Here is a 27,399-nt window from a genome sequence, read left to right as displayed (position 1 = left end):
AAAAATTGTGTCTATATTGAACATGTATAGGCTCTTCACCCTTTGTCATTGCTCTCTGAGTAATGTAGTATGACATATATTTGTATAGCGTTTACAGTTTGTTAGGTATTATAATATAGAGATGAATTAAAGTATAGAAGAAGATTGCAGGGTTTATTGAAATATGACACCTTTAGATATAAGAGACTTGATCATCTACAAATTCTGGTATTCTCAAGGGGTCCTGGAAACAATCTCCCTGGCTCCTGAAGGATGACCGTACTCATTTTATTAAATTCAACTGCAAATCACATGTTGCACATAATATGCACAGCATGGTCCTTTGGAATTACTTTGCTATTTTTTACTTAGGGCATTTTAATGAAGTCCAGCCAGTATCTTTTATCTTAAAAAGTTCCATTTTTAATTAAGCAATGGATCAGATAAGGAAAAGAGAGGCAGCAGTAGCTCTCTCTGTATAGAAAGAATTTCAATTTATTACTTATCTAGGTAATGAAAATATTTTGAAAAATCATTTTTTTAGTTTGTTATGTAATTTTCAACTGGGGAGGGCTGGGGATGTGGCTCAAGTGGTAGAGCGCTCGCCTGGCATGCATGCGGCCCCGGGTTCGATCCTTAGCACCACATACAAACAAGGATGTTGTGTCTGCCAATAACTAAAAAATAAAAATTGAAATTCTCTCTGTCTCTCTCTCTCTTTTAAAAAAAATTTCAACTGGGGAAAACTAAAAGGATTTTAGCTCTTCACTGCCCCACCTAGCAGCCCCAGAAATCCTCTAGGAGAATCCTCTAATGCTAAAGGCAGCCTGACAAGAACAGGTCTACTGGGGATGTCACTCATGGGCCCAGAAGTCTGAATGCTCAGTCAGCCAAATTACCAGTCATGTCAAAAACTGTCCAAGTATGTTCTCTGCAAAGAATTGATGCTGAAGTTTGACATTAGATATTAAAGAGGCTAGAAAATTCCAGTTACTCTAGAATTTTATACCAGAAGCTCAAAAATTTACTTCAAAACAGTAACATGTAGCTTGGATCTACATGGGTTAAAATGGTGAGGAACTTCTCTATAATATATATTGATTCTCAAATTCATCTTAAGGTAATCATTTGATATGATTGGCATATAGGTTGGATAGATTGTAAATTTTCTCAAAAAGTGTGAGTTCATGGGGCTGGGGTTGTGGCTCAGCGGTAAAGCGAGACCCTGGGTTCAATCCTCAGCACCACATAAAAATACATAAGTAAAATAAAGGTATTGTTTCCAAATATAACTAAAAAATGTTTTTAAAAAAATGTGAGTTCAGAGAATGTTTCAAAATAAAGATGAATAGTTTGAAACGAAGCAATGAAAAACCTACAGCAAATAGCTTTTGACTGATTTTTTAAAAATCTTCCAAATTGCTTCGTGAGCTTGTGTTTTTTTTTAATTTATTTTTTATTCTAACTTGTTATATATGACACTAGAACCCATTGCAATTCATATTACACATATAGAGCACATTTTTTCATATCTCTGATTGTATACAAAGTATATTCACATGATCAGTGCCTTCATACTTCTGCTTAGGGTAATTATGTCCATCTCATTCCACCTTCTTTCCTACATACTCCCTCTCTTTCCCTCCCACTGCTTTGCTCTATCTAGAATTCTTCTAATCCTCCCTTGCTCCCCCTCCTAACCCCACTATGAATCAGCCTCCTTATATCAGAGAAAACAATCAGCATTTAGTTTTTTGGAATTGGCCAACTTCATTTAGCATTATATTCTCCAACTCGATTTACCTACAAATGCCATGATTTTATTCTCTTTTAATGCTGAGTGATATGCCATTGTGCATATATACTACATTTTAAAAAATTCATTCATCTACTAGGTTGGTTCCACAGTTTAGTTATTGTGAATTGTGCTGCTGCTATAAATATTGATGTGGCTGTGTCCCTGTAGTATGAGTGTGCCTTTTCCCCCCACATCTTCGCCAACACTTATTGTTGTTTGTCTTCATAATAGCTGCCATTCTGTAAGGAGTGAGATGATATCTTAGAGTAGTTTGGATTTGTATTTCTCTAATTGCTAGTGATGATGAACATTTTTTCATATATTTGTTGATTGGTTGTATATCACCTTCTGAGAGGTGTCTGTTCAGTTCCTTGGCCCATTTATTGATTGGGTTATTTGTTTCTTTTTGTTCTCTTTAGCTTTTTGAGTTCTTTATATACCCTAGAGATTAGTGCTCTATCTGACATGCAAGTGGTAAAAATTTGCTCCCAAGCTGTAGGCTCGCTCTTCACCTTTTGCTGATTGTTCCTTTTGCTGAGAAGAAGCTTTTTTGTTAGAATCCATCCCATTTATTAATTATTGATTTTAATTTTGTGCTATAGGAGTCTTATTAAGGAAGTAGGGGCCTAATCCAATAAGATGGAGATTTGGGCCTATTTTTTCTTCTAATAGATGAATTGTCTCTCGTTTAATTCCTAGGTCCTTGATCCACTTTGAGTTGAGTTTTGTACATGGTGAGAGAGAGAGGTTTAATTTCATTTTGTTGAATATGGATTTCCAGTTTTCCCAGCACCATTTGTTGAAGAGGCTATCTTTTATCCAATGTATGTTTTTGGCACCTTTGTCTAATATAAGATAACTGTAACTATGTGGGCTAGTCTCTGTGTCCTCTAATCTGTACAATTGGCCTATCAGTCTATTTTGGTGATATACCATGCTATTTTTGTACTATTGCTCTGTAGTATAGTTTAAAGTCTGATATAGTGATGCCACCTGGTTCACTCTTCTTGCTAAGGATTACTTTAGCTATTCTGTACTTCTTATTTTTTTCCAGATGAATTTCATGACTGCTTTTTCTATTTCTATGAGTAATATCATTGGGATTTTGATCAGAATTGCATTGAATCTGTATAATGCTTTTGTAGTATGGTCATTTTGACAATATTAATTCTGTCTACCCAAGAACAAGGGAGCTCTTTCCATCTTCTAAGGTCTTCTTTGTTTTTCCTTCTTTAGCATTCTGTAATTTTCATTATACAGATATTTCACTTCTTTTCTTAGGTTAAGTTTTTTTTTTTTTTTAGGATATTGTACATGGGGTAGTTTACCTCATTTACCTTTCAGAGGATTTGTCATTGATATACAGAAATTCCTTTGTTTTATGGGTGTTGATTTTCTATTTTGCTACTTTGCTGAATTCATTTACTAGTTCTAGAAGTTTTCTGGTGGAGCTTTTTGGATCTTCTAGGTATAGAATCATATCATCAGCAAATAGTGCTAATTTGAGTTCTTCTTTTCCTATGTGTATCCCTTTAATTTCTTTCATCTGTCCAATTGTTCTGGCCAGTGTTTCAAGAGTTATAAAGAAGTTTTGAACTACCAACAATAAAAAAATAAATAAATAAATAAATAAATTAGGAAAAAAAAAAGAAGTGGTGAAAGAGAGCATCCCTGTATTGTTTCAGGTTTTAGAAGGAATGCTTTCAATTTTTCTCTATTTAGAAGGATGTTGTTCTGGGGCTTAGCATAGATAGCTTTTACAACGTTGAGATATGTTCCTGTTATCCATAGTTTTTTTGTTGTTTTGAACATGAAGTGGTGCTGTATTTTTGTTGAATGCTTTTTCTGCATCTATTGAGATGATCATATGGTTCTTATCTTTAATTCTTTTGATGTGATGAATTACATTTATTGATTTCTTTATGATCAACCAACCTTGCATCCCTGACATATGAACCCCACTTGATCATGGTGCACTATCTTCTTGATATCTTTTTGTATTCTCTTTGCTAGAATTTTATTGAGAAATTTTGCATCTCTGTTCATTAGAGATATTGGTCTGAAGTTTTATTGATGTGTCTTTGCCTGGTTTTGAAATCAGGGTGATATTGGCCTCATAGAATGAGTTTGGAAGTGCTCCCTCTTTTTTCATTTCCTGAAATAAATTGAAGAGTATTGGTATTAGTTCTTCTTTAATGGTATTTTAGAACTCAACTTTGTATCCATCCAGTTCTGGGCTTTTCTTGTTTGGTAGGCTTCTGATGTCATCATCTGTTTCATTGTTTGAAATTGATCTGTTTAAATTGTTTGTATCATCCTGATTCAATTTGGGCAAATCATATGTTTCTAGAAATTTGTCGATGCCTTATATCTTTTCTGTTTTATTGGATTACAAGTTTGCAAAGCAATTTCTAATTATCTTCTGTATTTCTGTAGTGTCTGTTGTGATATTTCCTTTTTCATCACTTATGTTAGTAATTTGACTTTTCTCTCCCCTTCTCTTCATTATCATGGCTAAGGGTTCGTCAATTTTATTTATTTTTTCAAAAAACCCCTAACTTTTTGTTTTGTCAATTTTTTAAATTGTTTATTTTGTTTAAATTTCATTGATTTCAACTCTGATTTTAATTATTTCCTATCTTCTACTATTTTTGGTGTTGATTTGTTCTTCTCCTAGGGCTTTGAGATGTAATGTTAAGTCATTTATTTGTTGACTTTTTCTTCTTTTAATGAACCAACTCCATGCAATAAACTTTCCTCTTAGTACTGCCTTAATAGTGTCCCAGAGATTTTGATACATTATATCTGTGTTCTCATTTACCTCTAAAATTTTTTTAATCTCCTCATTGATGTCTTCTGCAACCTATTGTTCATTCAGTAGCATATTATTTAGTCTCCAGGTATTGGAGTGGATTTTATTTATTAATTTATCATTGATTTCTAATTTCATTTCCTTATAATCTGATAGAATGCAGGGTAGTATCTCTACTTTTTTGTATTTGCTAAGTGTTGCTTTGTGGCATAATATATGGCCTATTTTAGAGAAAGATCCACGTGCTGCTGAGAAGAAAGTGTATTCATTCATTGAAGGATGAAATATTCTATGTTAGTTAAGTCTAAGTTATTGATTGCATTATTGAGTTCTATAGTTTCTTTGTTCAGTCTTTGTTTTGATGATCTGTACATTGGTGAAAGAGGTGTGTTAAAGTCACCCAGAATTATTGTGTTGTGGTCTATTTGACTCTTGAACTTGACAAGTGTTTGATGAAAGTAGATGCTCCCTTGTTTGGGGCATAAAAATTTAATATTGTTGTGTCTTGTTGATGAATGGTTCCCTTAAGTAGTATGAAATATTCTTTATCCTTTTTTATTAACTTTGGCTTGAAGTCTTCTTTATTTGTTGAGAATGGAAACCCCTGTTGCTTCTGCAGTCCATGTGAGTGGACTTTCACCTTCAGTCTGTGAATGTCTTTTCCTATGAGAAGAGTCTCTTGGAGGCAGCATATTGTAGGGTGTTTTTAAAAAATCTAATCTGCCAGTCTATGTCTTTGGATTGGTGCATTTAGGCCATTAACATCCAGGGTTATTATTCAGACATGATTTGTATTTCCAGGCATTTTTGTTTATTTTTTGTAGTTAACTTGACTTGGTTTCTCCTTTGATTATTTTTTCCTTTAGTGTAATAACTCCCTTTGTTGATATTTATTGTTGTTTTTCAATTCCTCTTCATGGAATATTTTTTGCTGAGGATGTTCTGTAGTGCAGGCTTTCAAGTTGTAAATTCTTTTAACTTTTGTTTATCATGGAAGGTTTTCATTTCATCATCAAATCTAAAGCTTAATTTTGCTGGATACAAAATTCTTGGTTGGCATTCATTTTCTTTCAGAGCTTGATATATGTTGTTCCAGGATTTTCTAGCTTTCAGGGTCTGGGTTGAAAAATTTGCACATATTCTAATTGGTTTTCCCCTATATGTAATCTGATTCCTTTCTCTTGTGGCTTTTAATATTCTCTCCTTATTCTGTATGTTAGGCATTTTTATTATAATGTGCCTTGGTGTGAATCTGTTGTGATTTTGTACATTTGGTGTCCTGTAAGCCTCCTGAATTTGATTTTCCAATTCATTCTTCATGTTTGAAAAATTTTTTGATATTATTTCATTGAATAGATTGCTCATTCCTTTGGATTGGAAGTGTATGCCTTGTCCTATCCTGATAACTTTTAAATTTGGTCTTTTCATGCTATTCCATATTTCTTGCATGTTCTGTTGCTGGTTTCTTACCATTTTTATTATGTGGTCTACATTCTTTTCAAGATTATATATTTTATCTTTATTGTCTGAGGTCCTGTCTTCCAAGTGGTCTAATCTGTTGGTGATGCTTTCAATTGAACTTTTAATTTGGTTTGTTGTTTGTTTCATTTCAAAGATTTTTTTAGAACCTCTATTTCCCTACTGAAATAATCTTTTGGTTCCTATATCTGTTAATGTAGCTTATTGTCAAAATGATATTTTGCTGCCTATATTTATTCTCTTCTGTATTTACTCCTTCCCAATCATTTCTTCTGCTTTTCTGGGCATGGATTCTAATAATGTGGTATCTTGATTTGTTTGGGGCACTTTCTTCCCTTGTCTTTTCATGTTGATTCTGTGTCTTCTCTTGTAGCACTGTGGATCTGAGATGTTACATTTTTTATCCTATAAGCTTATAGTGCCCCTGTAGGGATCCAGTACCTCTCCTTTGAGGTAAAGGATAATGTTAACAGATCCCAATATAAATAATATACACCCTAAAAACAAATGTTTGCTATTAAGATGTTTACAATTTGGTTACAATGTACAGAAATGGCGAATTCAGTTGTTATTTACTGTATACTCAGTAGGTTTGTAAAAGGGTTTACAGTTTCTGATGGTGGACAAAGAACCAGAGGTGAGGTAGCATGATAGGCTGAGGAGAGACAGTAGGTGAGAATATAGAGTTATTATATCTTAGGATTGTGAAATAGAAATCTAAAGAGGAAGATTAGTAGCAGGAGAAGGGAGAGGAAATAATTTTGGGTAGACAAATAAGTGGGAAGACAGTAGAGTATATAAAACAAACACACATATGTATTGAGAAAAATTTTTTAAAAAATTAAAATAATAGAAGTTGGTGGGGAAAAAGAAAAAAAAAATATACAACACAACTGTAATTCAGACGTTCCAGTCCTCAGAATCCTAATTCATGCAAAGTACTTGGTTTCACATATGTTGGGAATGTGAGGGCAGGAGAATAGAGAGGGGAAGGAAAAAACAAATTCTTTAAGGAAGAAACAGGGATGGTTTTGGTTGGAGATCAGTATCTTTCCTGCTTCCCTTCTCATCCAATAGGTGGGGTTGTCTGTTAGCTGGTATCTCTGCCCTCAGGGTGGTGAAGGTAACCAGGCGTCACTGTGCCAGGGTAGTGGCTGCTGTGAGAGGCCGTAGTTAGAAATTGGGTACCTGGCCAGCCAGAGTTCTTGAACTGGGAGTTGCCACCACTGAAGATGTTGATGAAGGTGACCCAAGATGGAAGCTCCTGCTGTCAGCAGTGGAGTGTTGAGTCGTGTGGGGAGAGCTGACCGATGGCTTTGGGCAATGAGTTCACAGACTAGCTCTGTGGCATGCAGTGTGTGGCTGTTGGCTGACTTCAGAGCCTGTGTGAGGTTCACAGGTGGGCACCGTGCTTAGTGGACTATCTCTGCTGCTGCAGAGTCCCAAGATGGTGACCGATGGTCTTGCTTGGTATCCCATAGTCCTGCATTGAGTAGTTGGGAGACCTACTCTGATGCTGAGGCCTGGAGCCCTGGACAGGCACAGTGATTTCTGTGTGGGGGCAGGAATATTACTCTCAAAGAAGCAGTATTCTCACTACTTGAATTCCTGGTCATAGAGCAACACAGAACACTGCCTCCCTCTGGCCTGCCATCTTGGATCCATCTGAACTTGTACTTTTGAACTTGATTTTTTCCCCTCATTGTTTGAATTAAGTACATCTAAGGAGTGCTTATTTCATGATAGTTTGTCTGGCTTTGGATAATTAATAAATGTTTAAACCATAGGCTATTTAAGAAAACATATTTAACATTAGGATAAATAAAACTATAATTGTTATGATGATAAAATCCGTATTTTCTCCAAGTTCTGAAGTCTATTGGATAAGATGCTCCTAGAGTTTTAATTTTAAAAACTTAGAAGTACAGTAATTTTGTTTCCCTAATTTACTCTAAAAAGAAATATAATGAATATACTGTCTATAAAGAACTTCATGTTAGTTCCTTTTCTTTTATTCATTTCTGCAAAAAAATACCTACTAAGCAGTAACATTGTGCTACATGCAACTCAGGGCCCTAGGCTCAGAGCTTTGTGTTTCAATGGGCTCTGAGCAAGAGGTAATGAGTACTGAAAAGAAAGTGAGGAACCAGGAGACAGGCAAGCAAGAAATGAAAGATGGAGACCAGGCAGAGATACACACAGGAGAGTTTTTTTTTTTTTTTTTTGTCAGAGTTGACAAATAAAGGCACATCCCTCCATAGTGGAAAGAGTCATTATAAGCTTCAGATTGGGTTATGAGGCTCAGTTAAGTCTCTGCTAGGCTCAGATAAGATCATGTGGACCTATCCATAAACTCCCAGATCTGATGTGACTGTGTGGTAGCCCCAAGATGGCTCCTGGCTTGGCTCTCCACTGATGATTGGTAAACTCAGTGCATCTTCTGTGGACCTGTTTAATGAGTTGAACCACCTCTGGATCAATCAGGGCAGGCTACCTCTCCAGTCTCAGGATTTTCTGTGTTCGGACTGATCATATTATTTCTCAGATTTTTTTGTCCTTGTGTTACTGCCAGTTACCAGTGATGATGAGTTCCATTTTATCAAGTGTTGAAGTTTGAACGATGGAGAAACACTGAGGCAAGTGTAGAAAGCGAGTTTTATTTAAAGAATAGTAACACAGACATCTCCACAGAGAAGGGGACCCAGAGCTGGTATGCAAAGAAGGAGTATCCTGCCTCTTTTATAGATTTTAAATTATCTTTGTTCTCCTGACTTCTTCTCCCTTATCTTTCTCCATACTGAGTACGTGACCCGGGGCAGGCCTGGGTATGCACCACATGATGGGAAGCAAATGTGCAAAGGGGAAAAGACAAATGGCGGAGTGATCCAGGCAGTAAGGTAACATCCAGGAGGTACCAATTAATGACTCTCCTGTAGGAAGGAGCTATTCCTGGGGTAGGTTGCAGCAACAGGTTGGAGCAGGAACCGTGGGGATGCTTTGGAAAGAGGAGGGGGAAAGGGCAGCTTTTGATTTTCTTTTCAACCAGCACCCACCTTCTTGATGGGACCCAATTATTTTTTAATCGATGTTGACTATTTTTCTGCCCCTCCCACTTGTGTGCTAATTCCACTTCTCCCACAAACATTTTATCTCTAGTTTTGTCTCCTTTCCTTGTTTAATGTACCCAAACCTTTAATTTTTGTAAGGGTCTCTGAAAATTCCTTTTATACTCACCTCAAGGAGAAGCAGTATTCCTGCTACTTGAGTCTTCAAAGCCTAGCTATAAAAAGAAATGCTGCTTTACTCTAATCCACCATCTTCCATCTCTCTCAGCTAATTTTATAAAGGGAGGAGGAAGAAATTTTGCAGAAATCTAATTGCTTCAGCCATGCTCTGGTCTTGTGTATTGTGGCCTGAACTAAACCCTTTATCATGATGTATATATGAAATCCTGGATAGCCTTGGAAGTTCTTACAGCAAAGGGATGGACATTTGTAGTAACTGTCTACATGTATAGGATTTTCTTGCATTCAAATGGACAGTTAATAGAAACTTTCAAGTTTGAGTTCAAATAAATAAATAAAGCCATTACAATGATAACTACCACTGACAAAATGGTGGATTTATGCTTTTAAAAGATTCTTTAATTATGCTTGCTTCTTGATAGTGTTGGCTAGAAGCCTCTGGGTGTAGGTGCTGGGAATGATTGAATTACTCTGTTTGCTAGAGTCATTTTAATTTGGAGTGTGGAATGTCCTAGAAGTGAAGCAATGCAGAGAAAAGAGATAGGAAAGAAGTAAGAGGATCTTAAAGTAATTGAAGGAGGGTGTGCAGACCATACCTAGAAACTGAGAGTGTTGGGATGGAGGTGAAGAGATTTAAGAAAAGAAGGTCTATTGATGCATTCCAAATATGATGTGTTATATATGATACAACATTTCTTAGGGCTACCTGCAGTTTGATAAATTCTATTACAGTTACAGGGTACTGAGTAGTTGCTTTCATTTAATTTGTTTGATGAGGAAATATTAAAAAAAGTTGGTTTCACTTCTAGATAAGACATGGAATGAAGAGCATACTTAAGGAAGAAGCACAGTATAAAGGTAATGACAGAGTGTAATTTATTCTCATGGGACCTCCGATTAGATCTTAAGGGGCTACAAGATCCTTGTTAGCATTATTTGTTGTTGCGTGGGGTTCTTGGCCAATATTCCCATAATCGACAAATGTGATGCTATTAGTTAAAATATAGGTAGTGGACCTGGGAAAATTATAATTTCAGCTGAGGTTATAATGTAAATGCTTATATATTTTCTTCTAAGTCCCAGTCATCAAACACCATATGCAACAAAGAGAAAATGCCTCTTTGATTCCAAAGGTATGAGTTCTATAGTACTGGGTGTGGACCCGGGGTACTCTACTTCTGAGCTATAACTCTAATCCTTTATTTTTTAATTAATTGATTAATTTTTCTTAAAATTTGAGATAATATTTTGCTAAATTTCCCAGACTGTTCTTAAACTTGTAATCTTCCTGTGTCAGACTTTCAAGTTACAGGAATTACAAGCATGTGCCACTGGCCCTGGCTAAAAGGTGTCAGTCCTATGGCTCACCAGGATATAGTTGAAAATCTGGGGTCTTTCCCAGATTAATGGCAGAAAATTTGCCTCCTGCTGTCCCCAGATGGGTTATTCTAATGTGCCAAATTATATGCCTACCCCACCCATTATGCAGATTATCTTTATAGGGCTAAGATTTACTTGAGGAAGTCACTATAAAACAAAGGAAATTCTGAGAATCTACAGGCCACTTTTTCTGTGCATTTAATTCTTCTCCTCAGTGAATATAAAGTAAGTCCCTCTTGAGTTAGAGTAAGGCAAGTGGCTAGGGTGGTGTTTTCTCAATAATTCACAATAATCATAGGCAGAGAGCATTAATATCAAGGCAAGTTGTCTGTGGATGTGGAAATGGGGTTGGAAAAGGAACTAGATGAAAGCTGTTGAAGTGAGTGCATAAGAGTTTGACATATAGCTAATTTAGCAGTGCTGAACAAAATCAAGGAGCAGTTAAAATTAGATAATGTAGATTTGTAATCACCCAGGTGTACTACTAGTTCAGCAATGCTCTGTGGGTGGAAAAAATAGAGTGGTTAAGGAACAAAAATAAAAATAATTCATACCTTAGAGCTGAAATAGTGAATACAGTGAATTCTTTAGCTCTGAGTTAGGAGTTCAGAAAAAAAAAATGGTTTTTTTTTTTGTGGTACTGAGGATTGAAACCAGGGGTACTTTACCAATGAGATACATCCCAATTTTCCAGCTCACTTTATTTTTTATTTTGAGAGAGTGTCTTGCTAAGTGGCTGAGGCTTGCCTCCAACTTGAAATACTCCTTCCTCAGCCTTCTGAGTTGCTGGGATTAGAGGTGTGTGACACTAAGCCAGGCTCAGCAAATGTTTTTTTTTTTTTAATTGACTTGTGAATAGAAGGAATTTAGATTATAAGTGAAGAAAGAACATAAATAATCATTATTTTAGAAGCATATTGTTTTAGTCAGCTTTTTGCTGCCATGACTAAAAGATCTAAGCAGAACAATTGTAGAGGAGGAAGAGTTTATTTAGGGGCTCACAGTTTCAGAGGTCTCAGTCCCTAGACAGCAAGCTTCATTCCTCAGGGCTCAAGGTGAGGTAGAATCTCATGGCAGAGGAATGTGGGAGATGGAAGCGGCTCATATGATGATCAGACAGCAGAGAGATAGACTATTACTATCCTAACACAAAATATATACCCTAAAGGCACAACCTCAATGGCCCACCTCCTCCAGCTACACCCTATCTTCCTTCAGTTACCACTCAGTTAATCCCATCAGGGGGGTTAATTCACTAATTGGATTAAGACCCTTATAACCATTATTTCTCCTCTAAAATTTCTTGCATTATCTTACACAAGAGCTTTTGGGGGATCTCACCTCCAAACCATAACACAAATGTTAATATATTGGTATATGACAGGTTGTCTGGATGTAGCCTAGCTTTTTAAATTTGACCTTCTTTAGTTTATCCTTAGAAGAGAAGGAAGAGAAATCTGTGGAATAATCTTCTCTAAACAATTTGATTTTCCTGAATGTTTGGATACTTAGTCTGTATTTAGAAAATGTATTAATTACTGCTTTAGCCTAAAGAATGCACGTAAAGTCCCACTGCTCATTTTTAACCAAACATTTCTATTATTTTTTGAAAATGAAAAGAAGATTTTGGGTTTGGCATGAACATTTGTGTCAGCTTTTTTTTTTGCTGCTGTGACTGGAAGGCCTGACAAGAACAATTTTAATTGAGGCTCACAGTTTCAGAGGTCTGATTTCATAGGCAACCCAAATGTTCAACTGCAAAATGAAAATTTGAACAAGATCTGATTTGTGCAGAAGCCATCGCTACACATTCTCCTCCATATGTACTTGTATAAAGCTCTTAAAAGTTTAGATTGTTTTATTCTCCCAAATCTTTCTTTAACCCTCCTTACTTTTGGTAAATCCATACATATTTTACTAAAGTAGAAATTAGTTCAGAGTAGTATACAGTAGGCTCACCGTTTCAGAGGTCTCAGTTCACAGTTGGGAGTTCAATGGCTCCATTCCTTGGAGCTTGAGATGAGGCTGAATATCATGGTGGAAGGGTGCAGAGGAGGGAAGTAGCTCACAAGATGATCAGAAAGGAGGCAGGGGGAGAGAAAGAGCGGGAAAAACAAAAACAAAACAACAATAACAACAACAAAAAAAAAACCCACAAAAACCTCTGAATGAGACTCTGACTTTACTCTTCACTTTCCAGGTAGAAAATAGATATCCCAAAGACATATCCCTGCCAACCCACCTCCTTCAGCCACATACTGTCTTCAGTTACCATTCAGTTAATTCCTATTAGGAAATAATTCACTGATTGGGTTAAAGTTCTCATAACCCAATCATTTCACTTCTAAACATTCTTGCATTGTCTCACACATGAGCTTTTGGGTGACACCTCACATTCCAACCATAGCAACATTAATTTAGTAAAAATCAGAAAAATAAATACCCTCTATACCATTAAAATGTACCTTTTGAAATAAGAAATTGAAAAATTTCAATGTTGACCATCAAGAGTTTATAATGAACTTGTCCTCAAGTTCTCAATTTCAACTTCAGATTATATTTGGCAACATGTATGACAATGTCAGCACTCTTGCTAAATAAGACGAAAGTGTGCAATTTACTAACTTACCTCCTGGGGATGGTTAAGTTATCTTCCTTTTTTGGAAGAATCCTGTAGCAAACATCTTAGGAAAGAGTCTGTGTACTGCTCTAAACTAATTACTACTTTAGTAAAATAGGTATGGATTTACCAAAAGGCAGGAGGAATTTGGGGAATAAAACAACCCAAACTTTTAAGAGCTATATCCAAGTGCATATGGAGAAGAATGTGTTGTGATGGCTTCTGCACAAATCAGATCTTGTTCAAATTTTTATTTTGCAGTTGAACATTTGTGTTGCCTTAATAAGTTTATCCCAAACCTTAAATCTTAGCTAATTACACTGATGTGGAGGATTGAATGAAATAATATATGCTAAATTTGTTCTACTTAATTTTGTTTGGTGGTATTGTTAATCCCTGTCACCTGAGTTTACTGAGGCTTTTTTTGTTTTATTTAGAATGTATATAATTTAAAACATTTCTATCTATAAAAACTATTTGAACTATTAATGGCTTTTTAAACAGTGCATAAATTCATAATACTAAATATTTACCATGTGGAAAACACTGGCCCACTGATTTACCCAGACTTTCCAAATGTTTCTTTATGTGTTATAAAAATCTCACATTGTTAAAATCATCATTGGTCTCGTCAGAGAAAGAGTTAAGCACAGGAAAACTTTCAAGCATACAGGGGGTAGATATAAGTATTTTGAAATTTTAATTTTCACTTGAAAACTTAGATTTTATCATTGGCAACAGATGCTATATTGCTTTTGGAAATGATAATCTGATATCACTTTTCATGAATTTTTCTCAAAATATAAATGAGTCGGGTCATAACCAAACACTCAAATCAGTTATAGTTCGTTCACTGATTGTTCATTTAAGTTAATATAGAACACAAAAATAAAGTGTATAGTTCAGCTGGCAACTCCGATGCAGAAGCACTTTTACTTAAGGGAAAAATATCTCATCAGAATTCTGCAGGAAAAAAATTATATCTTCAATTTTTCACACAGGACAGTAAAAGAGATGTCAAGATTCTATGGGTTAATATTTATTAAGATTAACATGCTTTTTAAAATTGCATGTCATGTGTTCACTGACAAATGCAGTAACTGTTAGTATGGTTTGATGCCCTTATCTTAATTCATGTTGAAATGCAGAGTTCTAATATTATTACTTTTGCATGATAAAATTTAAACACAGCCAAAAAGGCACATAATATGTTAATGATACTTCAGTCTATAAAAATAATATTTTTTTCCTTTATACTGAGGCATTAAATTACTCAGCAATTTTCTATAATCAACAATTAATCAGTAGGTGAGTGAATATATGAAAAGATGATCAATTTTTTACAGTAATTAAATTCACAATTTAAGAAATTAATAATATGGTATCAGTGAGAATACAGAACAGTTTAAACTTATACCTGTTGAAAGTATAAATTGTTGCAGCCAGTTTGGAAAATAATTAACATAATTGAGGATGCACACACATTATGGCTTAATAACTCCATTTGGGGGCATGTCCTGTAAAAGTTTTATATACATAAAATTAGTTATATAAAACACACAAACAAACAAAAGAAAAACCAATCCAGGAAAGTGAAAGTCAAATTGCCAACAGATTAGCAAAACAGAAAAAAACCTTAAAAACCCATATGGTATTTATATACTAATAAAATCTTACATAGCAGTAAAATAAATGAACTGCAGTCATTAAATCTCATGAACAAAATGTTTAAGACCAACAACAAAAAAGCAAGTTATGGAACTCCCAAGAATCATATCTTGAAATATATCGTGAATATTTTTATTTGTTTCATAATCAATAAAAGCAATGCCAAAACCTTAAAATGTTAACATTGGATGAAGTGATAAAATTACATCTTGTTATGTTTTAGATATGAAGTGTCCCCCAAAAGCACATGAGTGAAACAATGCAAGAAGGTTCAGAGAAGCAATGGTTTGGTTATGAGAGCCTTAACCCAATCAGTGAACTAATCCCTGAATGGGGATTAACTGAGTGCTGACTGAAGGGAGGGGTAGGGTATGGCTAGAGGAAGTGGGTCCCTGAGGGTGTGCCTTTGGTGTTTATATTTGTCCAAGGTGAAGGAAGCTCTGTCTCTGTCTGCTTGCTGGTGCATGTCCTCAGCCACTTACTTCCAACACCCTTCTGCTTTGGTGTGCTGCCTCTTCTTGGGCTTAGAGCAATGGAATTGGTCATCTATGTAGTGAGACATGTGAAATCATGAACCCCAAATAAACTTTTCCTCTTCTAAAATTGTTCTTGTCAGGTCTTTTGGAAAAGTTCACTAAAACACCTCTCCAATTACTGACTCTATATGGTGACAATCCAATTGTCTAATAATGTCACATCTTTCTCTCATTTAATTTGAGCTAAAATTAATCCATAAATAATTGGATGTAGTGATATCACAAAAGCATAAAAAGATTAATTGAGGCTATTCATCTTCTGTACAATGGCTTTTTGACAGGGGAGAGGGCAAAAGATTTAAAAAAAAAAAAACAAAGAATCTTTTTAAAACAAAGAATCTATAGGAAAATTTCCTAGTAACTTCTTCCTAGAATATATTTTTATAGGTACTGAGATTGGATCCAGGGGTGCTTAGCCAGTGAGCCACATCCCTAGCTCCCCTTTTTTATGTTTTGAGACAGCATCTCGCTGTCTATAACTTTCTTTGAGTTTATATGTCTTGGCTTAAATCTCACTCCCTCTTTTCTTTTTTTGTCCTGGTACTGGGAATGAACCTACAGTTTCATGCATGCAGCGCTCTATCACTGAGCTATACTCCCAGCCATTTTTATATCTTTTAGTTTGATATGGGGGTCTCCCTAAGTTGTTTTGGCTGGATTTCAACTTGCAATCCTCCTGCTTCAGTCTCCCTGGCAGCTGGGATTAGAAGTGTGTGCCACCACATATGCCCTAAGTCTCTTTCTGAGGAGAATTACTATCTTTTCCTTTAATTACTTTATCTTATAAATGAAGGAAAAAATTTTCTATTTCACATGGTTAATTGATAATGAGATAATGTATATAATAATGTTTAGCAGAGTAGCTAAAACATTTAAGAACTCAATAAATGTTGGAAATTCATGTTATAATTTATTATTATTATTCCACATAATATCTTATATTTAACTTTAAAAAAATTCCATGGGTATTAATGACCCAATCTATTATTTTTGGCTAATATATGATCATTTGGACTTTCATCATCTTTATGCCTTATTTTCTTCTTAAAGATGAAGAAGATTATTGGATTCCTTTTCCTTAAGTTTTCAATGACCTTTCAATAAAACTGTTTGGGGCTGGAAAAATAAATAGAAAATGGTCACTGATGCATTTATCAGGAACTTAACTACATAACATATCATAGCACAAGAATAAGGTATGATGAGTACCTCTCAGTTGCAAATTGTTTATTACAAGAAAACAAAAGCTTAAAAAATTATGAGCAGTGATAAAAACACTGAAAACACATGTGCTAAGTATAAAGATAAGGGTATTAGTTATTGACATAAAATATTTTCCTAAATTACATAAACCTAATATACTATGAAAGATATTTTGATTGCTTAGGATACCTATAATTCATATATTTAAATTCTATACACTGAAAATATTTCCTGTATGCTAGTTTTTAGATTTGATTTAGAGTGACAATTATAACTATATTCTATGATGATTGAAAAAATTCTAAGCTATTGAAAATGAATATGTTATTAAAATGCTAAATTATCTCAGAACAGTGCATTTCTACTATTGGAAATAAAGTTTCTATGAATGAATCTTGTGGAATATGCAGTAACATAAAATACTATGTTTCCTCATTCAGAAACCTTAGGAAAGAGACAAGAGAAAGTCAACAACACCTTGATGATTCTCACAATATAGCTGTCCATGTTCGAAAAGCACGTGGTGGCTCTACTTTATACGGAGAAAAATACACTCCAGAGATGTTTGCAGAATTTCTAGATATTGTAAGGAAACTGTAAGTATTTTTAATATATTATTTAATTTAGTTAAATAATTATTTTTATTTGCTTTTTTAAAAAGTTATTTTCAGGTAAGTGTGCTTTATCACTAGTGGTTGATTCAGGAGATTTGGAAAGAGTTGAGACTTTTGTTTCAGGATGAACACAATTTTTCATGCATTCTGTCTTCACAGTGTTTCACAGATATATTGTTAAACTTGTGACTCATCTTAATTTTAAGTTGCAAGCAAAATATGCATTGTAAAATGATGCCATAAAATCAAAATTATGTTTGAGATTTCATTTTCTTTTGGTTACTTGAAGGCTGTTCACAGAATTTAAACTGTCCTACCCAACACAGAGCCTTTAAATAAACTCACTTTTTATTTCCTTACATTTACTCAAGCACGTTGTGCTGTAATTGGGACAAAACTGCCCGGAGAAGGACAAGGAAAAGGGGATGGAGGGAAAAGAGGAGGAGAAAGAGAAGATGAAATCTGAATAGAGGTTTGGTATTAGAAATGATTTTAGATTTGTGAATAAAATTAAAGTTGAAAGGATATTGTGAAAACATATGACTTTAGAATTGAAATCAATAATAAAAATAAAACCAAGAGAAAAAGTATCAAAACTAGAATTCTCCCTAAGACAGACCAAGAGTATGGATGAATAATTAAAAATCTGATTTTTTGTTTGTTTTGAATAATGCATTAAGAATCATATGCTGTTGTACTTTTTTCCCCAAAAAATTGTGGATATCTGTTTGAGAAACATGATCAGACCTTTCAGGAAATTGAGAATGGTCACATTTCTCATGCTTTTATCATAATTAAAAACATATAGCAAATGATATTCACTTTTTAGGGAAGCAGGTATAAATGATTTATAGGGGTATAAGTAAATTGTTGTAAAAACAGGAAATCCAACCAAAATGTACCCAGTGAATTTAAAAAAAAAAAAACATTGTGTCTGGTAAAAAGTCACTAAAGCACTGAAAGTTATTAAAGATTTTATTAAACTACAATTTTGACTAATATTGCATTGGATTCAAAATTTTTAGTGGTTAGTAATCCATAGGCACTAAATCATTCACTACTGACTTCAGATTATGCTGGGCTGAAAGATTTTTAATGTTAGTGATAAGTCTCTTTTTCTAACTATAATTCAGTAGCAATTTCCTGATCATGTAGTTTCTGGTTTGAGATGCAAAAGGAACTCGGCAATAGTGATTCTGAAGCAGCCATGATTCTCCAGCAAGGTGTAAGAGGTAAATCTAGGTTGAGTTGGAATGGAAATTGTAATTGGGTAAGAAGCCTCATACTATCATAGCAAAGGGACTAAAGTGAAAAGGAGGAGTCATGATAGAATGCTGTCCACATCCAGAGGAAAAATAGATCATATGCTACTTTTCTCTGACATTATGTGGACCTCTACAGGTTCCATTTAAATATTCAAGACAGTTGATATTGGGTCAGTGTCAATTTCCTTTCCCCACTTCCACATTCACTTATGAGAGAATGCAGTAGTGAGCAGAAGAGGTCACAATAGTACTCCAATCTCTTTATATCAATAGCTGGTCAGGTAAGTCTCTTCACATGGCAGATCTCATTAATGCCAGTGGGTTGTAATAGCAACTACATTATAATGGTAGAGTAAATGAGAAAGGAACTCATTTTCATCAGATGTTAAATGTTCACGCAAAGTTTTACATTCTATACATAAAATTTCTGATTTAATCTGCACATTAGTGTTTTGAAATAGTATGATAAAGAAGACGGTAATAAAAGAGCAATGTGTGAACTAAATTGATAGTCTATGTTTCTTCTTCTAAAGCATGTTTTTTTTCTTTTTTGCTTGACATACTAGTATATTAGTTTTGTATTGTTGCCTAATAAGTTATGATAAACATATTAAACAATATAGTAAAACAATATAGATTTGTTATCTCTCTGAACAAGGTTTATCTGGTCTTCTGTTCAGTGTCTCAAGGGTTAAGCCAAGGTGTATCTCAGGGTGTGTTAATATCTGGAGCATGGAATTCTCTTCCAGACTTACATGATTGTTGGCAGAATTCAGTTCCTTGTGGTTGTAGGACTGAGGTCCCCACATTTTTGTTGGCTTTCAGCTGGGGCATCTGTGCTAAAGAGAATAGCTGGACATGGTGGTGCATGCCTGTAATCTCAGAAACTAGGAAGCCTGAGGCAAGAAAATGGCCATTTCCAGGGCTAGCATAGGCAAGTTAGTGAGACCCTGTCTCAAAGTAAAAAAATAAAAAGGTGTCTGGTTTGGTGATGTAGTTCAGTGATAGAATGCCCCTGGGTTCAATCCCTAATACCCAGTTCCCCTCAAAAAGAAGCAAATCTCTGATTCTGACCCTGCTTCCATTCAAGGAGAGAGAGTTGGGGAGGGGTCTAAAAGATAGTTTTCACTTAGTGAAACTATCAATTTCTTGGTGTTGATCACATTTACAAAGGGGTTGGATGCTTTATTTACACAATACAAAAACAATTCAACTAAATTTTGTTGATTGCTGGATAAATTGTCAGTTCTGTAGTCCTTTGTTAACATCTGACTAACTGAACTATGATAAGATTGATAGTATACTTCCTTGGCACAATTTAACAAAATATTAAAGGTAGTCACCTTACACTCTCAACCTTACATTTTGTCATTCTGCTTGAATTTTTAACAACTGGAGATTGTGAATAGAGATGAAAAAGGAAACATCACCACAGACACCATAGAAATTCAGAGAATCTTTAGAAACTATTTGAAAATCTATGCACCAATAATCTAGAAAACCTAGAAGATATTGACAAATTACTAGAGACATATGATCTATCCAAATTAAGTCACGAGGATATACAAAACTTACTTAGACCAATATCAGGGAAGGAAATTGAAGCATTTATCAAATCCTTTCAAAAAGGAAAAGCCCAGGACCAGATGGATTCTCAGCCAAATTCTACTAGACCTTTAAAGATGAACAAACACCAGTCCTCCTCAGATTATTCTATGAAATAGAAAAGGAGGGACCACTACCAAATCCCTGAAGCTAGCATTAATTATCCTGATACCTATCCTGATACCAGACAAAGACACATCAAAGAAAAATTTAGGTCTATATCTCTGATAAACTTAGATGCAAGAATTCTTAATACAATATTGGCAAACCTCATATAAAAACACATTATAAAGATATTTGCACTATGACCAAGTGTGTTTCATTACAGAGAAGCAAGGTTGGTTCAACATAGTCAAATAGACAGAAGGAATTTACCTCAGCATTGTAAAGGCTACGGATGACAAATGCAAGGCCAACATGATGCTGAAAAGAGAAATACTGAATGAATTTCCTCTAAAAACCGGAAGAAGACAAAGATGCCCATTCCCATCACTTCTATTCAACAATCCTTGAAATGGTAGCCAGAGTAATCAGGCAAGAGAAGGAAATTAAAGGCATAGAAATAGAAAAAAAAGAGATCAATTATCTCAGTTTGCTGATGACCTGAGTCTATATTAAGAAGACTCAAAAAATGCCATATAAAACTTCTAGAACTGACAAATTTAGTAAAGTAGCAGGACACAAGATCAATATACAGACATCAATTTTGTTCCTATGCTCCAATAAGAACTGCTTCAATAGAAATTAGGAAAACTATTCCACTTATAATAACCTAAAAAACTGAAAATTAATCTAATGAAAGATGTAAAGGACTTCTATAATAAAAACCAAAGGACACTGAAGAAAAAAAATGAAGAAGACCTTAGAAGAGGGAAGACCACTCATGTTCTTGGAGAGACAGAACTAATATTATCAAAATGGTTATACTGCCAAAAGTATTCAATGCAATCCCCATCAAAATACCATTGGTGTTCTTGACAGAAATAGAAAAAGTATTTATGAAATTTATTTGAAAAGAAAATAGACCCAATATTGGGCAAAGAGAATGATGCAGGATGTGTCAAAATACCAGATGTGAAATTTTGTTACAGAGCCCAAATAACAGCATGATACTTGCACTAAAACAGATGTGAAGACCAATGGAATAGCAAAGAAGACAGGGAGACTAATTCACATGAATACAGTTGTCTGATGCTAGACAAATATGCCAGAAACATACATTGGAGAAAAGATAGTCTTTTTAACAAATGGTGCTGAGAAAACTGGATATTAATATCTAGGAGAATCAAGCTGGACCCCTATCTCTCACACTGCATATAAGTCTCAAAGTAGATTAAAGACCTTAGGAATTAACACCAGAAACTCTGCAACATATAGAAGAAAATATAGGCTCAACACTCCAACATATTGGCACAGAATCAACTTCTTTAATAAGATCCCTAAAGTGATTTACTAAAAGAAATTAGGATAATAAGACCTCTAAAGAAATAACACTAAAAATAAGTTTGATGCCATCAAACTATAAAAATTCTGCACAGCCAAGGAAACAGGAGCATGAAGAGAGAGCCTAGAGAATGAGAGAAGATCATTGCCACCTGCTTCTCAAATAGGGCATTAATAACTGGAATATATAAAGAACCCAAAAATCTTAATACCAAAAAAGTAAATAACCTAATTAATGAATGGGCAAAAGAACTAAACAGATGTTTCTCAAAAGAAGAAATACAAATAGCTAACAAATATGCGAAAAAAGGTTCAATATCTCTAACAATGAGGGAAAAACAAATTAAAACCACATTGAGATTCTTATCTCAGTCAGAATGGCAATATCAAGAATACAAATAACAGTGTGTGTTGGTGATGATGTGGGAAAAAGGTACACTTATACATTGCTGGCGATACTGCAAATTAGTACAAACACTCTGGAAGGCAGTATAAAGATTTTTCAAAAAACTAGGAATGGAATCACCACATGACCACACTTTTCCAAAAGATATAAAATCAGCATGCTAGGGTGACTTCAGCCATATCAATGTTTATAGCAGCTCAGTTCACAATAGCCAAACTATGGGACCAATCCAAGTGTCCTTCAACAGATGAATGGATAAAGAAAATTTGGTATATATACACAATACAGTATTAGTAAGCCATAAACATGAATGAAATTATGCTATTTCTTGGCAAATGGACAGAACTGCCCACTATAACCCTAAGTGAAATAAGTCAGAATCATAAAGTCAAAGGTCAAATGTTTTCTATAACTAGTAGAAGCTAGCCTAAAATATGGAGAGGGGAGAAGGAAAAGAAACTGGAGGTGGGTGGGAATTCCATCAAAATAAAAGACTACTCAGGGGAGTAGAAGAAGGGGTCTGTATGGGGGGAGGAGGAAGGAGGGGAGGATAAGGGGAAAACAGTGGAATGAAACTGAACTTCCCAAATGTACATATACAAATATACTATATTGAAACCATTATGTATATCTACAAGACATTAATTATAGAATGTAAATACATAGATCTAGGAAGTAGAGGAAAGGAAATGGGGGAGGGTGGAAGGGGAGTGTAAGAGTAAGTACTGGGCACTGAATTGGAGCAACTCATATTCTGTGCACTTATAACTATGTCAAAATGAATCCTAATGTATAACTATTGGTGAACCATTATTAAACAATGAAAAAAGAGATTAATTTTGAGTAATAATAGCTTCAAAAAAGCAAATATCCCTAACACAATTAGGAAAACATTAAGTATTGATAACTTGGTGTGACAGTTCACGCACACTGACTACTCCATAACTTCTACTTCAAATCAGTGGCTCTGAGTTTAGTACTGGATGGGAGGTGAGAATAAGTGGTTTTGAAACATTAGCATTATTGTCAAAGACATTAAAAATCATAATGCAGTATACCAAAAAGAAGGATTGGAGTAACTAGAGGCTGCTGTGTAATTAGAAAGTGTGTTGTAGAACAGAGAGTGAAAGAGAAATAGGAGAGGTAGATATGAAGTTTTTTGTTTTAAGGTAAATCAGACTGGCTATAAGTATGTATTATGTATTATTTAAGATTTTGGACTATAAGCAATAGAAATTGACTCCTTTAATTGAAACAACAACAAAAACTACCACAAAAAAAACAAAAGCAAAGGATGGGGAAGCTGTGGAAGAACAATACCAATATGATGAAAATGATAGGAACTCTAAGGAAATCTTTAATTCTTTTCAAGCTACAACATTGGAATCAAGTAGGTATCGCTTACTTTTGATTGGGAAGTATTAGGGTCACACTGTAATTTTAGTGTTTGGGAGTCAGATTGTCATTGTTTGTTTGTGTACCTGTATCTTGGATAAATGTCAAAGGAGCAGTACACTTTGATGAGTAGTTTTACTCAAGTTATATGCAATTTCCAAAGGGATAGCATTTCAAAAGAAAGTATTTCAAAAGGAAGGGAAAATGAACATAAATAAATAATACTAATACCTGTGAACTAAAGCCTAACTTAGAAATTTAATTTCTTGGTAACTTTGACTGATGTTTTCACCCAGTAATTAAGGAATGTGACAGATACTTTTGAACCCCTTGGTGTTTCTGGCATTTTCCCCAGCATTGGGACTGCAGGAACATACAATGCCTGTTGTCATTGTGTTAGCTTTTTCTCACTGACCAAAATGACTGTCAAGAACAATCCTGAGGAAGAAAAGCTATATTTTGGCTCATGGTTTCAGAGAGGTTTAGTCCTCGGTGGGCTGACTCCATTGTTCTGGACCCAAGATGAGGCAGAATACCATGGCAGAAGGATGCACTGGAAAAGTCATCCTCCTGGTGGCCAGGAAGCAGAGGGAACAAGGGGAAGGGGAGCCCCAGAGTAGATGAACCCTTCTAGGACATATCCCAAGTGACCCACCTCCTCTAGCCATGCCTCCCCCACCTACAGTTACCACAAATCCATTCAAACTGGGATGGACTGATGGAGTTATAGGTCTCACGATCCAACCCTTTCAACTCCAAACGTCCCTGCATTAACACAGGAATCACATCCAAACCCATCATGGAACCTATAGTCTAATGTAGGAGAGAGAGATAATAGACACCTATGTATTGTTGAAGTTAATGATGAGTGCTAGGAAGAAAAACTAATCCAGAATAGGGAGAAGAGCTTGATAGAAACGATCAGGAAAGTTTTCTTAAAAAATGGTACCCTCAGATAATTTTACTAAATGAGAGAGCAAGCCAATTGAATATATTGGAGAAGCTTATCCCATGTAGTTCAAAAACAGTGTAAGAGTCCAGGGATGGCAACATAGTTCGAAAATATGAAAAACAAACAAACAAACAAAAAACAGAATCAGCAAGGAGGCCATGTTTGCAAAAGTGCATGGAGCAAGAGCAGGGTTGGTAGAAAGGATTCAAAGATTCCCAGAAACAGACTGACACTTAGGGTTGTGTAGGTGTGCTTAGGATTTTAATGTTGGTGTGATGCCATTTTATTATTTACATGACAAAAGGTCATGTGTGAATATGGTCTACTGTGGGTGCCAGGAAGAGACTTGGGATGAACTGTCAGGATGCTTTCAAATTGGTCTAGATGAGAAATGACTGTGGTCTCTATTCTGTATTAGAAAGTTTTTTTTTTCAAAATGCATAATTTAATTTTATTTCTTTAAGACTTAAGCATGGTTGAATTTATAGTCTTAGAAGCAAGTCTGCTCAATTGATCGCTAACATGATAGAGAATGTGGGCAATCTAATGCTCTCATATGTTTTTATTTGATTGCATTGTTTATAACAATGCTAGCTTTTAAAAAGCTGTTTTAAGTACTTTGGTAAAAAAATATATATTTTTTTTATAAATGACTAATTTCTGAAAAAAATAAGTCATGTATATGTGTGTGTGTGGGGGGTTGTGGAAAGGGTAGGAGAAGTGAGGAACTTATTAATGAGCTGTGAAAAGCAGTTTAAGATCCTCTGAGAAAACTTGGCCCAATTGTTTTTTCTTCTACTTTCTCCAATTAAAGATGTTTCCTTTGAGGGAATGAGGCATCTGAAGATCATTATGTTTCAGCGGAGCGATGATGCAAAGCCACTTCTCAGGAATGACTCAGAGGGAATTGCTCCCTGGAAGAACATCAGGATTTTTGCCTTTTAGATTCAGGCTCTTTAAATTCCAAATGCAATATGGTTCTTACACTGCTGTCCTCTGGTGAAATGGCACATAAGATGAGGAATTGCAGTCTCAAACTATATTTAAGGGCTTATGCTGATTAGAGAAAAATGCTTTGTGGAGTTCTTAATTTTGTTAGAAGTACAGCATTTGGAGGGAAATTGCACTGCAAACAGTGGGCAGTGTGTCCCCTAAAAAAGAGAAGCTTTATTGGGAGCTAAAAGGGAACATAGGTAAATGAAGAATAGTGTGAACACTAAGAGTAATTTAGATTTCTGGCATAAACAGTGATCATTTATGATATAAGAATGGAAACTAAAGGAAGAGAATTATTTGTGTTGAGATGAGCTAGCAAAGGACAAGAATTAAAACCTGCACTGACAGCTGCATTGATGTTATAGAATATAGCACTGAGTCTTGGTCTGATTGTGGCAGCAAGAGTCAGAGTTATATTTGGAATCTTCATATTGCCCGAGGTCTGGCCTGGGATCAGAACAGAATGGATTACTAACAGGACTATTCTAATTTTTAGTCCTATGATCCTAGGCAACTTTTTACTTCTTGATTTTTTAATTCCCTAATGTATAAAAGGGGCATAATTATGAACCTTATAACTTTATAGTTTCATAACTGTTGTTTATCTCTGATGAAATTAGAAGTGTAAAATTCTGTACAAATTATTTTGGTCCATCTTACGCCCTGTGTAAATGTCAACTGTCCCATTCCCAAAGAATCCTACTTATCTTTACCATTTTTTTTTACAAAAGTCTTTATTATTTATTCTCCATATTTGAATTATAGAGGGGTTCTTCTACTAATGTCTCAGAATAATAATGTGTCCCATTTGTTTTTCCTTCATGAAAGAATATACAAATTTCTCTTATTCATGAATAAATGATGGCTATTACATATTTATCATGTACTTGAATTAGTTTACAAGTTTCCTGAGATACTTTTACTTTCATACTAGAGTTTAACAAACTGCTATTTTGTTACAGATAAACTAGTATTTAAAAAAAACTATTTTTATACCAATGTTTGGAAATAAGCAAATATTTTTATTATATATGTTACAAAATTATTATTATTATTTTACTGTATCAATATATTTTATCAGAATGGATGTGGTTACAGTTTGGATTTGAAGTGTCACCCAAAAGCTTATGTGTGAGACAATGCTAGTAAGTTTATAGGAGAAATGATCGGGTTTTGAGAGCCTTAATCCAATCAATGAATTAATCCTCTCATGGGGATTAAGTGTGTGGTAACTGAATGTGGGTAGGGTGTGGTCAGAGGAAGTGGATCATCCGGGACCATGCCTTTGGGGTATATATTTTATATCTGGCACCTTTGGGGTATATATTTGGTATCTGGTGAGTAGAGTCTTTCTCTGCTGCCTAATGATCATGTGAGCTGGTTCCCTCCAACAAACTCCTCTCTCATCATGTTCTGCCTCACCTCCAGCCCTGAGGAATGTAGTTCACTGTTTATGGACTGGTACCTCTGAAACTGTGAGCCCTTAAATAAACTTTTCCTCCTCTACTGTTTTTCTGGTTGGGTCTTTTAGTCACAGCAGTGAAAAAGCTGACTAAAACAGATGTGAATGTTAAAACTGAGCCTTTTTGTTTTAGATGACTTATTTTTGTATTTTAAGATAGAATTTTTTTCACTGAAATATTTTACAAATTATCTGGCATACGTTTTTTATTATTATATTAGATTTGTAAGTGTAATAGAAAGAGCACATTGTACACTGAGACTTCAGGATCTTATTGCTCTAATGAGAGTTTCTATTACGTGTTTTATCATAGACTTAATAACATTGGAACATGGATTCTCTAAAATATTTATTGTAGCATCTGTTAAATTATCACAAACATATACAATTTCATTAGAAATTGAATGTCTGATTGTACAAAAATTTTAATTGCCTTACTAATGCAATCATTTATTCTTACTGATAATTGAAATCATCTTGGAAGTTGGTCCTAACTTTATCAAAATGTCTTAGTTTTACTTATGGACAATTATACTTATAT

At 34.8% G+C, this 27,399-nt stretch overlaps 1 protein-coding gene across 1 annotated transcript in view; it reads left to right on the top strand.

Annotated features, from left to right (window-relative positions):
• The window catches only part of Cnbd1 (cyclic nucleotide binding domain containing 1), a 417,626-nt gene that overhangs the window by 45,035 nt on the left and 345,192 nt on the right, over window positions 1-27,399 (top strand). Inside the window, exon 5 of the mRNA XM_026384576.2 lies at window positions 17,161-17,316. Coding sequence (XP_026240361.2) covers window positions 17,161-17,316 — 156 coding nt within the window. The remainder of the gene's footprint in view (window positions 1-17,160; window positions 17,317-27,399) is intronic.

Source organism: Urocitellus parryii, chromosome 7 (genome assembly GCF_045843805.1).
Source record: "Urocitellus parryii isolate mUroPar1 chromosome 7, mUroPar1.hap1, whole genome shotgun sequence".
NCBI classification, from domain to species: Eukaryota; Metazoa; Chordata; class Mammalia; order Rodentia; family Sciuridae; genus Urocitellus; species Urocitellus parryii.
The sequence above is the reverse complement of the archived record's forward strand: the minus strand, read 5'-3'. Positions and strand labels throughout refer to the sequence as shown.